General features: G+C 49.0%; 1 protein-coding gene across 2 annotated transcripts in view; it reads left to right on the top strand.

The window, feature by feature from the left end:
- Positions 1-13869, top strand: part of pdzd2 (PDZ domain containing 2) — a 74823-nt gene extending 60954 nt beyond the window's left edge. For both annotated transcript variants that reach the window (XM_062543216.1, XM_062543217.1), the window contains exons 14-24: positions 190-277; positions 718-815; positions 1553-1718; positions 2380-3266; positions 4297-4441; positions 6546-9492; positions 9830-9947; positions 10433-10534; positions 10958-11231; positions 11376-11510; positions 12506-13869. In XM_062543216.1, the coding sequence (XP_062399200.1) occupies positions 190-277; positions 718-815; positions 1553-1718; positions 2380-3266; positions 4297-4441; positions 6546-9492; positions 9830-9947; positions 10433-10534; positions 10958-11231; positions 11376-11510; positions 12506-12672 (5127 nt within the window). In that variant the 3' untranslated portion in view covers positions 12673-13869. The remainder of the gene's footprint in view (positions 1-189; positions 278-717; positions 816-1552; positions 1719-2379; positions 3267-4296; positions 4442-6545; positions 9493-9829; positions 9948-10432; positions 10535-10957; positions 11232-11375; positions 11511-12505) is intronic.
- The last annotated feature ends 1131 nt before the right edge of the window (positions 13870-15000 follow it).

Here is a 15000-nt window from a genome sequence, read left to right as displayed (position 1 = left end):
ACAGAACCACCAGAGAGCTCAGAAGCATTCACCCCGATGCCCGTCTCTCTCTCTCCGCTCCGACAGCGTTGTCTTGCGCGGGGTGAGGCGGTAAATGTGTGGCATGGCGCGCGTGTGTGTGTGTGTGTGTCTCTCTCTGAGAGGGGAGGGTGGACTCGCGGAGTCTCACTCTTGTGTTGTTGTCTGCAGGTGTCCGAGCAGGAGATGGACGATGTTATTGCCCGCTCCACACACAGAGACAGCCTGAGCAAGGACAGCCACTCATCACACACACTCGGTAGGTCCAGCCCAGAGGCTCTCGGCAGACTGGCCCTTTCCACAATACCGCTGTGCCCTTGTCTTCAAAAGAAATACTGTCATTTTCCAACTATTACGCTTATACATTGATTTAGATTGATTTCTTCAGCAATGAGGTTAATGCACAAGGGCAGTTAATATGGTTTTGTTTTTTTAAGTTGCATAAAACACTGTCCTGCGGCTTATACACCATGCTGCTAATACACAGGAGATTACTGTACCACTGTAATATCAATCAGACAAGATTATTATGCATTTGTTTATTTGTAGCATGTTGTTGATTTACATACATTATTCTGAGGACATGCACATGTGTCTTTGGCCTCCTATACCATGGTCAGTACATGTCCAGAGTGCAATTTAGTGCATTCACTTCATGGCCTTGATTCTATCTTTGTGTGTGCACATGTGTACACCCAGGTCTCCCATCAAAGAGCCCATCACCAACTGTCAAAGCCAAGCAGGTAGAGGGCAACCTGAGCTGGACTATGAAGAGATTCCTGGAGCCAGCCAGCAGGGTAAACACACACACACACACACACACACACACAAACATTTTACAGTAATTTTTGTACTGTATGCATGCCAACATTGTACACATATATGCAGCATACATTACACACATGCATCTAAATACTTAAACACACACACACACACACACACAAACACACTCCTACTTAGAGAGAAATGGACACATTTTTGTGTGCTCTAACATTTCTCTACATTTTCTCTACTTTATTCCCACACGTGCGGACAAAAACACACACACACACACACACACACACACACACACACACACAAGCACAAGTTATCTCTTTCGCTATCAATCTTTATTGAAGAGATGCTCCACTTTCGCACACACTTGCACAAATCTACACAGAAGCACACACACACACACACACACACACACACACACAAACAAACACACATAAACACTTGTGACCCTCAGCACACCTCCTTTTGTCTTTATTTGAGAAGCGCTCAACCAGAGTGCCTAATTAATACAAACTACCCCTGAGTCTGCGCCCACACTCCCACACCGGTAATTGATTGGGGGTCAGAGGAAGGTTGAGGCGGCGGCTGTGACTGAGCTGCCCGCACCGCTAGCACTTCCTCTCCCCAACAATCAACTGCTCCCCTGTGCTCTGCCCCTATTGGTTCCCATCGCTGGCAGCCATTTTGTCACTCAGTCCCCCCCTGAGGTGCTGTGCTGTGGGTCTGATCATCTCTCTCTGTTTGTTTACGCCGGATGCAGCAAGGGTCTTTGAGTTCAGAGGCTGAGCTGTCGCAGTACTTCTCCCAAGACATCCCCAGCCAGTCCTCACTCTCGGAAACCATGGCGATGGGCTCCAGCGACGACGACATGCTCCACCACCGCAGCTGCAGCACCTTGCTGGATGAGTCAGGGGTGCAGCCCCTTGGTAAGACACAAGCAAATAGATACACCTGTATTGTGGAAACACTCGAGTAACGCTCTTCGTGAATCATGGCCCTCACACAAGACCGTCATGTTTTAAGGTGGCATCAGTTTTTGATAAAAACAACCAATCATCAGCCTCCTCACATCAGATAATCTGGAATGTCAACCTTTACAGTAAACATACTTAAAAAACACTATTTAGCTTTTTTAGTAACAGTTACACTGTAGGTCCGGTCAAACTATTTACTCATTTCTGATTGGACAAAAGGAATTCTATGAATCATCAGGACCGATATCCCAGGACATCCCCTATCTGGCCTTTTGCAGCTAGTCATCGTTCCGCATATTGTATTTCTTTAATTATCCAACGGGAACATTCCGTTCGTTCAAGTCGAGAGAGCAGCAATTTCATAACGCCCCATTTGAATGAGGAAATGGAGTAGATCAAGAGTATGCGAATGAACTCTCTCAAGTGTTTTATGTTGCTTGGCAATTATGGTTAACGCCATGCTTCAGATTAGAAGTATTTTTGGGATCGGACAAACGAAAAAAATCTAAATAAACAACGTTTATGAATTCAGGAAAGTCATGAAAACGATTAAAAATGAAAAACAGATGATTGACATCCCGGTTTGCTCTGGCCCCTTCCTCCTCTCCTGTAGGGTACAAGCCCAGCGGCTCTGTGGGAGCGGAGGCCATGTACGCCGAGGCTGCTGGGAAGGCGTGCGGTCCGGTGGCGAGGCAGGCCAGCGTGGGCAGCAGCCCCAGCTCCGTCCGCAGCCCCCTGCTCCGCCAGCGGCGGGTCATCTGCTACGAGGACGAGGCCAGCGACGACGACGGCGACCCCGAGGATGGCATGACGCCGACGGGACTCTACCGAAGGCCGGCGCACCGGGAGGCGGCGGCGACGATGGCAGGGGCCGCCACAGACTTGCAGGCCCGTCTGCAGGAGGACGACTCGGGCATCGTGGTGGCGACGTCGTCGGTGGAGGTGGACGAGGAGAGCCAGGACGGCGGAGGCGGCACGGTGGGCAACAGCTCGCTGGAGTCGGAGGACGGAGGCATCGTGCCGCCCGGAGCCGAGTCGCCCTTCATGCCCATACGCTGCTTCGACCACGACCGGGGAGGAGGAGGAGGAGGCGCAGGAGGAGCAAGTAACCTGGGGGTGAAGAAGGAGTCGTACCGCGATGGTCCCCCCGAACCCAAGCGGTCGCCCAAGCTGGAGCACAAGGCCGTCACGCGCGTCAAGAGCATGATGAGCATCGAGTGCCCCAACCCCCCCCAACGCGCCAAGGGCGACGAGCCCGTCTCCGCAGCCGCACCCGTGCCATCGTTGCCCGGCCACACGGGCACCCTGACCCGCTCGGCCTGCCGCGGCACCCACCACTGCCGGCGCGGCGAGCCCAGCGAGCTGGCGGGCATCTGCACCATCGAGACGGTGGTCCTGCGGAGGAGCGAGAGCGAGTCGTTCGGCCTGGACCTGGAGATCAAGTCGGCCCCTCTCAAGGTCATCATCACCGGCCTGAGGCCGGGCGGCGCCGCAGAGAGGGTACGCATGCATCCTATGTCCGTCTGTCTGTCTGTCTGTCTGTCTCTCTGTCCGTCCGTCCGTCCGTCTGTCTGTCTGTCTCTCTGTCTGTCTGTCTGTCTGTCCGTCTGTCCGTCTGTCCGTCTGTCTGTCAGTCTATCAGTCTGTTTGTCTGTCTGTCTGTCTGTCTGTCTGTTTGTTTTTCTGTCTGTCTGTTTGTCTGTCTGTGGGAGTCTCCCAATCTGTTCCATCTCTCCATTTGTTTGTTGGTCTGTCTGTCTGTCTTTTCTTTTTTTTCTTATCTGTCTGTGTTCACTGATTGGTCTTAGCTTGTCTTGTCGACTTATCTCCCCATTTAACAGAGACATTTAATGATTGCCCCCATAATGAGCTAGAATGTTGCATTTTATCTCGTGCACAGCAGATGATTAAGACAACTCTCTCTCTCTTTCTGTCTTTCTCTCTCTCTCTCTCTCTCTCTCTCTCTCTTAAAAAACTATATCTCTGTGTCCAGGTCAGAAACACACATACGCATACACACACACACACTCACACACACACAAAGACATAAAGTTATACCCACTTTATTTCTCTTAGACAAACACACACACACACACACACACACACACACACAGTCTCTACAGACGTTTGCAAAACACATTAAACTAAGAATAGTTAATCCCGTTGTGTCCTCTATAATGTTTCTTCTGTGTACTTGGATGGATTTGGATGTCCACAAATTGAGAAACCTTTGCACACCAGTAAAAAGCAATAAAAAAATAACAGATTTACAACTACCCGGTCCTAGTTAAAAAATAGAAGAAGCAGCATAAAATGGCAAAGTGTGTGTGTGTGTGTGTGTGTGTGTGTTTAAGTGTGCTTCCATGCCTCTGTTAGTGTGTATGAATATGTGTGTGTGTGTGTGTGTATGTGTGTGTGTGTGTGTGTGTGTCCATGTGTGTGTATGTCTAAGACATTGCTTCATCCTCAGTGGTTTTCCAGGCATGCTTGTTTTCCTTCTCCAATCTCCCTCCTTTCTGTGTCCTGCCAGGAATCCATGGGGAAGATGAGCGTGGGCGACGAGATCGTGGCGATCGGGGACACCCTGGTCTGCGCCTCGTCCTATCAGGAGATCTGCGATCTGATGCACAACCTTCCCGTAACACTGACCTTAGAGATTCAGAAACCCGTTTCAGGTGAGCCTCCCCCGCAAGATGTGACGAGGACCACAGCGGTGGTTTGTGGTGGCACGATGGTGTGTCTTTCTTTGCAGTTATGCAGCTCTTACTGATGGACTCTTACCCCCTACTTTGGGTCCTCCTGTGGACGCTGTTGGGGGGGGAATGTCAAAACACTTGTGATACTTGTGTATCTTAGGACACATTTGTATCAGAGCTTCAGTTATAGCTTTGTTTATAACCAGAGTCTTTATTTGAAGGGTTCACTCACCACCTATGAAGTACCTATCTAGGCCAGCTTTTAGAAGCTTTCACGCAAAATGCCCCCCACCTCCCCCACTCCCCACTCCCCTTCCAAGAGACTGCAGTGCTCCATCAGTCTCCCCTTAAAATGCCCCCTTAACCCCCAAGCTGTGTGTCACAAATCCCCCCCCGACCCCATAAAACACTCACCATCGAAACACCAAAATGAACAGTCCCCTCACCAAGCCTAACATTCTAGCCTCACTCCCAGCTGCTGGTGGTCTTGGTTCTTGTTTTGTTCTTTAATGTCCTTCTCAACACTGTATACTGTGACCCAAAAATCCCCCGGACTGCACTTAAGAGACCAGTCTGTCTTTCCTCACGCTGCCTTAAGACGTAGGAGCTCAGCAGCCTCTCTCTTACTGGCAGTACCCTTCTCCACCACAAAGGGAACTGCAAGCAGCGGGCTTTGTATCCATGGTGACTATTGATTAACTTATTACCTTAGACAGTAGATTTGTAGGAGTAGGTCGACAGTTCCCACTGCACACTAGCTTCTCTTTCTTGTCCTCCTCGTACTTTGTCCAGCCCAGCTTGACTCCTTGTTGCTGTGAGTAGGGCCCGAGCACTGACCACTGAGTGGTCCAGCAGAAACAACGGTCATTTTTTAATGTTCTTTACTTGAGTATTTTAACATTCAAGTCATCTCAATTCATATTTTAGAATCCTGAATCATTCCATTAATCACTGAATCATTAAAAGGGCTTTACCCCACCCTCTGACAGTTAATCCAGTTACTGTTGATGATTTTGTCCTAAAAGGCCTTCAACATAAACATAAAAATGCAAACTGAAAACCACGCTATGCGTAATTTGTAACGGTGGTAAATATGATCCTCTCTTTTGGCTGGCTTGATGAGAAAGTTGACACAGGGATTATTGCTAGGCAGTGATTGATATGAGCAGAGAGTTACCACCACTCCCACGGCAGCCTTGCCATTTGTAATCATTAGTCATGTCAAGTCTTGGGCAATTACCGAAAGAACTACTCACAGCAATAACAGCAGTAGATTTAAGACTAGAAACAAGCCTGGTAGCGCTGCTTATACTTGTTTGTCCCTGCATGTTTGTTTGTCTGTTTTGAGCATTTTCATGTGTAGCTTACATGTATGCATGCTATACCAGTATGCATACACTGTCCATCATGTCTTAACACACACACACACACACATATGGTACCTCAATATGTGTGGGACTCAGGAGAGTGTACCTACCGACGTTATGTAACTTGAGCTGTCTATTCCATAATCCAAAGACCATGTATGAAATATAATTTCACACCGTGGATAATAGCTTTGGATTATGTAAGAATTGGAAATGGTCTAGTTCACCTTGACGTCAAGCTGAACTCTTGATGTGTACATGGAATTTACTGAAGTCTGCAGCAGTTTTCCCAGTTACCTGATATTCACATAGGAAGTGAATTATACTAGGTAGACAGTATAATGGTCTAAGCAGGACTCTTCTGTGTAATGGACTGTAGTATTTATCATTGAGACAATAACAAATCCAGCCATGTTTGGATGAGAAGAGGTATCGGGTAAGGCGGGTGTAATGTGCAATGGTTTTCATTTAGAAGATGGATTAAAGATTGATGGTAATTTATAAAACAGACGCCTCGTGTTAACTTTGACCTTCTATTACTTTGAGTGTGGTGTTGCATTTAAGTAACAGCTCCTATTAATGGACGTCCATTAAAATCGTGCTATACTACTTCTCTAACTCAGCCTGCCGTTTTATTGCAGTGCAAGACACATGTGAGAAATGTGGAACTATTTCCTGTGTATTCAGATTCTCATCCTAGTCTCCAATTCCAACAGCTGTAGATCGACTTTCCTGCCTGATGATGTCATCAAGCTGTGATGGACCTTCCAGAATTCCAGATTCCTGGAGAACTAGTTTGGAGGAAAATGGCTGCCTGGAAGACAAGAGCATTCCAACTCAGGAGCGCACCTCCTCCTCCTCCTCCGACCTAAACTCACAGGAGCGCCACAGCAACGATGTGCCCGTCACCGATATCGACGACTTCATCACCGAGCTCTCCAAGCAGGAGCAACGCGACAACTCAACGGGCGCACATCAGGCAGGAAGCTCAGAAACCACCACGGACCCCGCTGGCAGCTCCGCCCCGCAACGGGAGGACGAGGAGAGAGGCTCCGAGGGTCAACCTCAGGCCCCGGCACGGCCCAGCCTCTTGGAGTTCTCCACGCTTGACTCAGGAACCCGTGGTGGCCTGTTGCCGGCGGGGAAGACGTTCTTGAACAACTACTCGCGGAACTTTGGCCACCTGACGGAGACGGAGGCATCTCCGTCCGAGACCAATGGCGAGAAGCCCGAGTCTGGGCCCGGACCGGAGCCCAAGCGCATGTACGGCTCGGTGGAGGACAGCGACTCAGAGAGCGACTCGACCACTGACAGGACAGTTCAGGAAAACAAGAAAGACCCGGACCATACCACGGGCACTGGCGCTTGCCCCCAAGACACTGACGAGGAAGAGGTGGAGATCTGTTACGATGCTCCTGCAGAAGCAGAGCCAAATCACCTAAATATTAATGGGCCTCTCTCTCCTCCATCTTACACTCCACCACCCCCTCCTCAGGACGACTCCGTAAGTAACACAGAGCACTCGCCAGCCTCAGATACTCTCCATAAAGCTGTGTTTGAACAGGCAACTTCCAGCCCTTTGCTCCCTGCATCTCCAAGTGCCCAGTTCACCCAGTCCTCTGGCAGCTTAGCTGTTAATGGCAAAAGTCAGAACACTTTGGCCAAACCAGACCCGGAATGCACCTCTGCTGGGACGGCTGTGCCTGCGTCTGTTGCCGAGGCTGTCAACGGCACGAAGGAGGCTAATGAAAAGGTTTTGGCACCTGTCAAAACTGCCCAGTCGTGCCCACCGGGCATCACTAGCACCCCTGTCACTCAGAACCACATCACTCCACGCAGTCAGCAGAGGACAGCGCGGTTGCTGGCCAACTCCCCACAGAGTTCGGAGAGAGTGCGCAGCGCCTCACCAACGCCCGCTTCCAACGGAGCCGAGTCGAAGGCACCCAAAAGCAACGATGCCAAATCAGGTGGAAAGGCATCAGCGCTGACAGCGAAAGAGAAAGAGAAAGGTCAGACAAGTCAGAGCGAGGCGAGGACGACTCTTACGCAGAATAACTCCTCTGCTCACACGCCAAGGAGTCCTGGAGTGAAGGAGCATCCCCAGGCCAACTGTAAGTTACAGCCCCAAGACAATAAAACTCTTAAGTCGCAGAGCAATCCCCCCAAACTGAAAGGCCTGACCATAAAGAGTAAGAGCAGAGCGCAGAACAGTGACCAGTCCCTCGCCAAACCTGCACGTTCTGAAAGTCCAGTGCAGAGAAAAAGCGCTTCCCCACTCCAGTCCCCCAAAGTCCAGGTCAAAAGAGTCGTCTCTGTTGGCAGCCCAAGAGTAACCAGGACCTCAGAGAAGGGTAGTGTTTCTTCCTCGGGTCGACTGTGTGAAAGAACTCAGGAGAAGAACGTGTGTAGCGCAGCAGGAACAAACGTATCTCCTGTGCAGGCTAATGTAGCAAGCAGTTCGAAAGAGACTAGTTCTGTCCAACAGACGACACCGTTATCTCAGGAACCTTCGAAGCTGAGCGATAAAGACAAGTCGGACGTGGCGACAACTCAGAGGACGTTTATCGAGGTGCGGCTCTCGTCATCCTCCCCCACCTCATCTTCCACACCCCTCCTCACACGCAAACAAACTGTGAACCCATCCAGCTCCAGCCCAGTCCCAGAAAGCAAGGGGACTGCTGGGGCCCTAAACTCAAGTCATTTAAAATCCGAGGCCCAGCCGAATCGGTTAAGCACGCCAAGCCCCAAATGTAATAATAATTCCCCCCAGACATATACAGCGGTTAGCATTACAGAAACTGTTGACAAAAGCCTGAGCACCTTGAGCAACGGGTCAGGGGATCACAGCCTTAGAATGGCCAGTCTTTTGGACGCTGGTGATCACCTGAGGTCAAACAGGTCCAAATTGTACCTGAAAGCAATGGATCGCAGGAGTTACTCCACAGACATTGGAGGTCTTGCTGACCCCAACCCCTTCTCTGTGCGCCAGAGGATCAAGTCCTTTGAAAACCTGGTCAGTTTTGACAAGGCAGTGGTCCGCTGTATTGACGTTCCATACTACACCGCCAAGCCCCAGCTCAACCGAACGCTGTCGGGTTGCGTGGGCTCGGCCAATGGGAATGGTGCGATGGACTGCTCCCGCTCACTGAGACGAAGTCTGAGCTCGTACGCAGATGATACCGTCTCGCCGCCCCCGTCGCCCCAATTGCATAAGGTCAGGACCTCAGATTCCCGAGCCTCCGGCTGTGGCGTGGACCCTGTTCTGGAGGAACCCAAAGCGGACCGCTGCTCTCTAGCGCCCCCCGTGCTGAGGCAGCGTAACTCCCGGGGCCCTGGAGGCCTGTCTCGCTCCAGGCTGAGGGAGCTGCGTGCCCTGAGCATGCCTGAGCTTGACAAGCTCTGCACCGAGGATTTCTCCTCTTCCTCCTCCTCCTCCTCATCCTCATCTGGCGAGCCAGCCAGTAGCGTCACCTTCAAGACCGAGCTGGAGGTGCGACCACGCAAGCCTGCTGACCCGTGTTCCGAGGGTCTGCCCCAAACACTGGTGACCTCCAGGATGAGCAGGAGTGAAGGCAGCCAGCAGGGGTCAGCACTGGATGAGAACCACTACCAAGTGCCCAGAGCCAACGGACAGACGTCAGCCTCTCCCAGCTGGTCCGTCAGGTAAGAACCAGCATGATAAAAGCCATCTCTGTGTGACTGTAACTCAATAGCACGTGAGAGGGGAAAGTGAGAGAGAGAAAAAGTTTGCGGGGGCTACGGGGTTTGCGAGCAGTGGGATGTTCCGGTTCCTCTCTTAAGTGGATCCATCAATTCCATACCCAGCGTGAAAATACTGGTATTGTGTGTCAGCTTGAAACGTGCTCTGCGGTATAATGTCTCTCTTTGTAGCGTGCAGACGGGGGTAGATTGTATCTGAAAGGAATAGCGGGGCTTGTTATTTTCTGACGGAGCTATGCAGTGCCGTGGCCAAAACCAATGATGCGTGTCTGTTTGGCAGCCTCGGCAAGCTGTCGGTGGCCTCCCTGGAGCAGAGCAAGCTACGAGACGTGCTCACCACCCTGAGAGCGAAAGTGGACACAGTGACCCTCATCGACGACACCAAGGCCCAGGCAGAGGTACTGAACTGATCTGGAGTCAGTGCTATTTTCCCATTTCCCCAGACACTTTTCCTTTCCCTTTCCCTCATAGGACGCCTACAGCCCTCCATGAACGTATGAGTTTTATTTATTTTCCTTTTATTCTCTACTTTCCTGCATCCTTTCATCTTGAATTATGCTTTTACTGTCAGGGTGATCAAAAGCTTTCACATAGCGAGTTCTTTGAAGTCTGAAGTGCCATTTTATTTGTTCTTCTCGACTGTTTCCTCGTGTGTATGAGTGTGTGTGTGTGTGTAGTTGCTAGCAGAATGTGTGAGCGCTTTTCAAGACACACAAACCATTAGAATACAACTTGTATTTTGTTTATCTGACATTGAAATAGGCGTTCATTATTCATAAGAGCTGACTAACACCAGCATAAGCAACTTTAGCCCATGAAAGTCCTGTGTCTGCCTTCACTGGGGGTAGTGTGAGGTTACTGACATCTCTCTCCTCCCTTGTAGATCAAAGAGGACGTTTACTTTGTCGTGCTTACCAAGGAGGAGGGCTCTGGCCTAGGATTCAGTATCGCTGGAGGCATTGACCTGGAACAGAAATCAGTGACAGTAAGTGGCGTGGCTTGTTTTTGCCTCTACGCTTATATCTACCAAATGGGCGCGTGATGACCCAAGCCGATCTTTGTCTTAAAGACAGATATTTAGATAATGACTTCCTGACTTTCTGATACAGTGCCCTGAGTCTTCCTTAATTCCTAAGGTGCTTTGCCCTCAGGAAAGCAATCGTGTTATCTTGAACATCAAACACCCACTCACCCACTCACCCGCACACACAACGCACACACACACACACACATACACACACACGTATGTACTTGCATAATGTTGCATGAGTAATACTCTCTATTGCCCCCTAGTGCTAAACATATGAAGTGCACATGATATCTGCACACTGCACTCCTTGATCAAGATTCTGAGTGGCTTATTCCAAGAGACCTTTAAAGGGACTTTCTCTGCCTTTCTGCTGGATAGGTCCATCGCGTATTCACCAGGGGTGCTGCCGGTGTGGAAGGCACCATTCACCGAGGGGACGCCATCCTGTCCATAAACGGCACCAGCCTGAGAGGACTGACCCACGGCGAGGCCCTGTCCTGTCTGCACCAGACCAGGCTCCCCAGACAGGCCCTGGTGGTCATCCAGCGGGGAAAGGACAGCGAGGCGTCGTCCCCCAGACATGAACCCGGCCTAAACGCTGTGCACTCCTCACCTCTGGCCTGCAGGGACCACGGCAGGGCAACAGGCGCAGGTGATAAACACGCTAGCATATTCTGCTCTTCAGAAGTTCCACAGTGTTATAGCTGGTTCTAGTGATAGATCTACACCTACAGATCTCACAAAATGTGTTCTATTAGTTTGTGGAGACTGAAATGTCCCTCTGTGTGTGCCGTAGTGGTGGAGGTGGGGGCGGACGGGGTGCTCAGCGTGGAGCTGCAGAAGACCTCTGCTGGCCTTGGCTTCAGTCTAGATGGAGGCAAGGCCTCCGCCCATGGTGACAGACCACTCAACATCAAGCGTGTCTTTAAAGGTAACGTCAAAAAGAAATCAACGTTTGTCCTCACATGAATTAATGAATTGTGTATACAGTATAGAATAGTATAAAATACTATTAGCTATAACACCTACAGTAGTATTAAGTCCTGCTCTTTCCGAGTTTAGAGTACATGGAGGGACATAGTTAAATGCAAACTCAGTATGTCCTTGTGGAGGTCAGCTCAATATGAAAGCAAGGTTGTAACCCAAAACTCAAAAACAACGTGTCAATGTGGTAACGTCACACTGCATCGGAAGTGGCGGCCGAGGACGGTGCCGAGGGCTCCTCTGGTGGGAGACGGGTGCCCTGCAGCTCACCGATCAGTTTTCAGGGGTGTCAGTCTATAACGGCACACAGCAAGGTCAGCTAAGCGGATTAGGTTGGATTGCCCCGAAGGTTCGCACTCTACACACACACACACACACACACACACACACACACACACACACACACAGCCCTGTGACTCCACTGAGTCTGTGGCAAGGGCACAGCCACACACGGGTCACAGCAGCAGTGGCAGATTTTGCCAGCTTTGTGTTTTAACATCCTCTCAGGTCTCAGGCACATCACCGACCCAGTGCTTTGCATGGAGCAGTGGTGTTCAGCAGCCGTGAATGCTGTGAATTAATCAGTCTACAATGCAGTTCTGTATTGCTGTAAATATGTACATTTGTGAATACGTTATAAAAAGAGTCAAACTACTGACATATTTATCAGCCATCCACTGAGTTAGAAATTCAGCTGAGGAGGTTGTGAATACCGCTTAGAACCTGTTTACAGTGTGGTGGAATCACAAGGCCTTGCTTCTATAGCAGTATCCTAAACAAAAATGTATTGATCAACACAAAACAAAAATAGCTCAATAATGAATGCTAACAAGGAGGAATACGGTCCATTGGTGTCGTACTGTTGGTATTACAATTGCCATACCAAATCCCCTTGTATCACACCAACATACTCTGACTGACATTCTCCTCTCTCACCCACAGGTGGCGCAGCTGAGCAGTCCAGAGTCATCGACGTCGGGGACGAGGTGCTGGCCATCAACGGCAGGTCCCTGCAGGGCCTGATGCACTATGATGCTTGGAACATCATCAAGACGGTGTCCGAGGGCCCCGTGCAGCTGGTCATTAGGAAGCCCCGGACCTCGGTATGACCAAGTGTGGCCGCACCACACCGCGCGTCTGATTCTCCCAAGTAGATTTTGGAGTGCCAAATCGGAGACAAGAGGACAAACTGGCTGTGTGTGTGTGCGTGTGCGTGTGCGTGTGCGTGTGCGTGTGCGTGTGCGTGTGCGTGTGCGTGTGCGTGTGTGTGTGTGTGTGAGTGTGTACAGTGTGTGTAAATACAGCAGGACTTCAGTTTCTCTCTTTTTTTGATACTTCATTTTTCTACGGTTGTAATTTTTTTTTCCCCATGAGAAAAAATCTTCCCAGACAGAGGCAGTGGGCAGCCACCCCAGACTGAAGTTATTGACTGTTTGATATTTATTAGCGCACGCCCACCAAGCCAACAGACATTCCCTCTCCCTCTTATTTCTCTCTCTTTCTCTCTCTCTCTCGCTCTCTCTCTCTCTCTCTCTCAAGTGTCCTCCTCACCGTGGTCAGTGTCTGACTCGTTGCCTCTAAGCAGTGTCTCAATAGCAGACAGAGCCGTAGATCACCTGCTGTGTGACCAGGCAGGACCGGACCAGAAGAGAAACTGTGTCGTGTTTTTCATCTTAACCGACTCACTCGGCACCCGGTCACTGTGTCTTCTTCGGACTGCCTCTTCACCTCCTCCTCCTCCTCGAGAGTGGCCACCTCTGGTCCCGTCGACCAGACCAAAAGAGTTTGTCTAAACTCTTCCACTGAGCGCACAGTGGCTTCAGGGCCATGTACTGTTTTTTTTTTTTTTTTTCACATTTCAGAGTCCCTTATCTGACAGTGGTCACTTTTTGTTATGTGTATTTTACTATAGAGCTGGTTGCTACTGCGGGGGGGAAGAGAAAATAGGATTGCAATAATATTTGTGAAGAATTGCTGTTTTTCACCCATCTCTTGGCGCCATTATTTTTGACTGCTTTTTGGCCTGGCCTGTTTAGATGGGAGCTACCTGACAGCAGCCTCCTACTGACGAGGAAGAAACAGGGACAGTGATTCATGTGTGAAAGAGTTCCTGCCATTCTCTGCCTGGACTTTACCACGCTTCATTTGGAGGACCCGCAGGTCCATTCAAACCTCCTGTATTATTCAAGCCGTGAAGGTTCAAAATGGCGGCCTGTAGCTTGTTCAGCTATTAGCCGCCACACAGCATTCAACAATAAGAGTAAATGCAATTCTTGCAATTCGCAAGAAAAATACCTGTATTCAGGTGGGGGAAAGGGGGTGGGGATGGGGGGTGGCTGTGGGGGCTGACTACAAAGAATCCGACCATTTGTGTGAACTCCCCCTTTAGGATTTAATACTGCACCAGTGCTGTGGTGATCTTGTACTTGAACTGTGTATGTGTAAATATTATGGTCCCATTTGATGATGAATTAAATTAATTATCTGGGCTTGTGAGCATCACTGCTTTTATGACAGTGTGTGAAAAAGTAAGCTATCATGAATTCAAAATTATACTGTGCGTCTAAGACTTGGAGCTTGATTATGCTGTTGTGAATCATTAAATCCTTTTTGAATGCAGCAAAATTTTAGCCTCTCATTTTATGATTCTTCCTGCAAGGTTCCAGTGTGAGCATTAAAGAAGAGTTATGACGATAAAAACGAACTTTAGCAATTAGTAGAGAGACTTAGTGCATTCATAAGGACAAACAGATCAAAGGCAATACTCTCAAAAGTGGATGCATATAGGAACATTAAATGAAATGCATCGGGCTATTCTCTAGAAAACCATAAGAACATAGAAGAGAGTCATGACTTACAATAAACAGTAGAAATCATAACAAAGAAATGATAATTGTGTTTCAATTAAATTAAATTAAAACGTCACACATATGCTTTGCAGTCCTATGGGTAATAAACCTACACATTGCATAGATTAGCTTCATTTTCAGCAGTGCCATTAGCTAAGCAGTTAAACTCATTCAACCATAGGATCAGTTATTGAAAGCCTGATGACGGTATTAATATATTCAGAAAATTCACAGGTGAGTAACTTTAAAGTGCCGTCCAGCATATCTGAGCCATAACGTTGGAGTAAAACCTTGGTCATGTGCATTGTGGAGTCTGGCATATGCAGCCAAGCTTTAGACCATCTGCATTATACTTTGTTAAAAAAAACGCAAAAGAAATAACGCAAGTATGTTTTTTTTTAACACATGTTGTGTTATTTGTCACACATATTGTGTGACAGATAAAAAAAAAGAAACAACACAAACTATGCTGTCTCTGTCTAGACACAGAAACGTGTTAAAACAAGGTTTGTTGTTTTCAACACATTCGTTTTAAGAGTGCAGTATCTAGCCCCATCTCTATATTCTAATTGTGTAAGTATACAGGCC

The sequence above is a fragment of the Sardina pilchardus genome, chromosome 8, assembly GCF_963854185.1.
Source record: "Sardina pilchardus chromosome 8, fSarPil1.1, whole genome shotgun sequence".
In the NCBI taxonomy this organism is placed as follows: Eukaryota; Metazoa; Chordata; class Actinopteri; order Clupeiformes; family Clupeidae; genus Sardina; species Sardina pilchardus.
The sequence above is the reverse complement of the archived record's forward strand: the minus strand, read 5'-3'. Positions and strand labels throughout refer to the sequence as shown.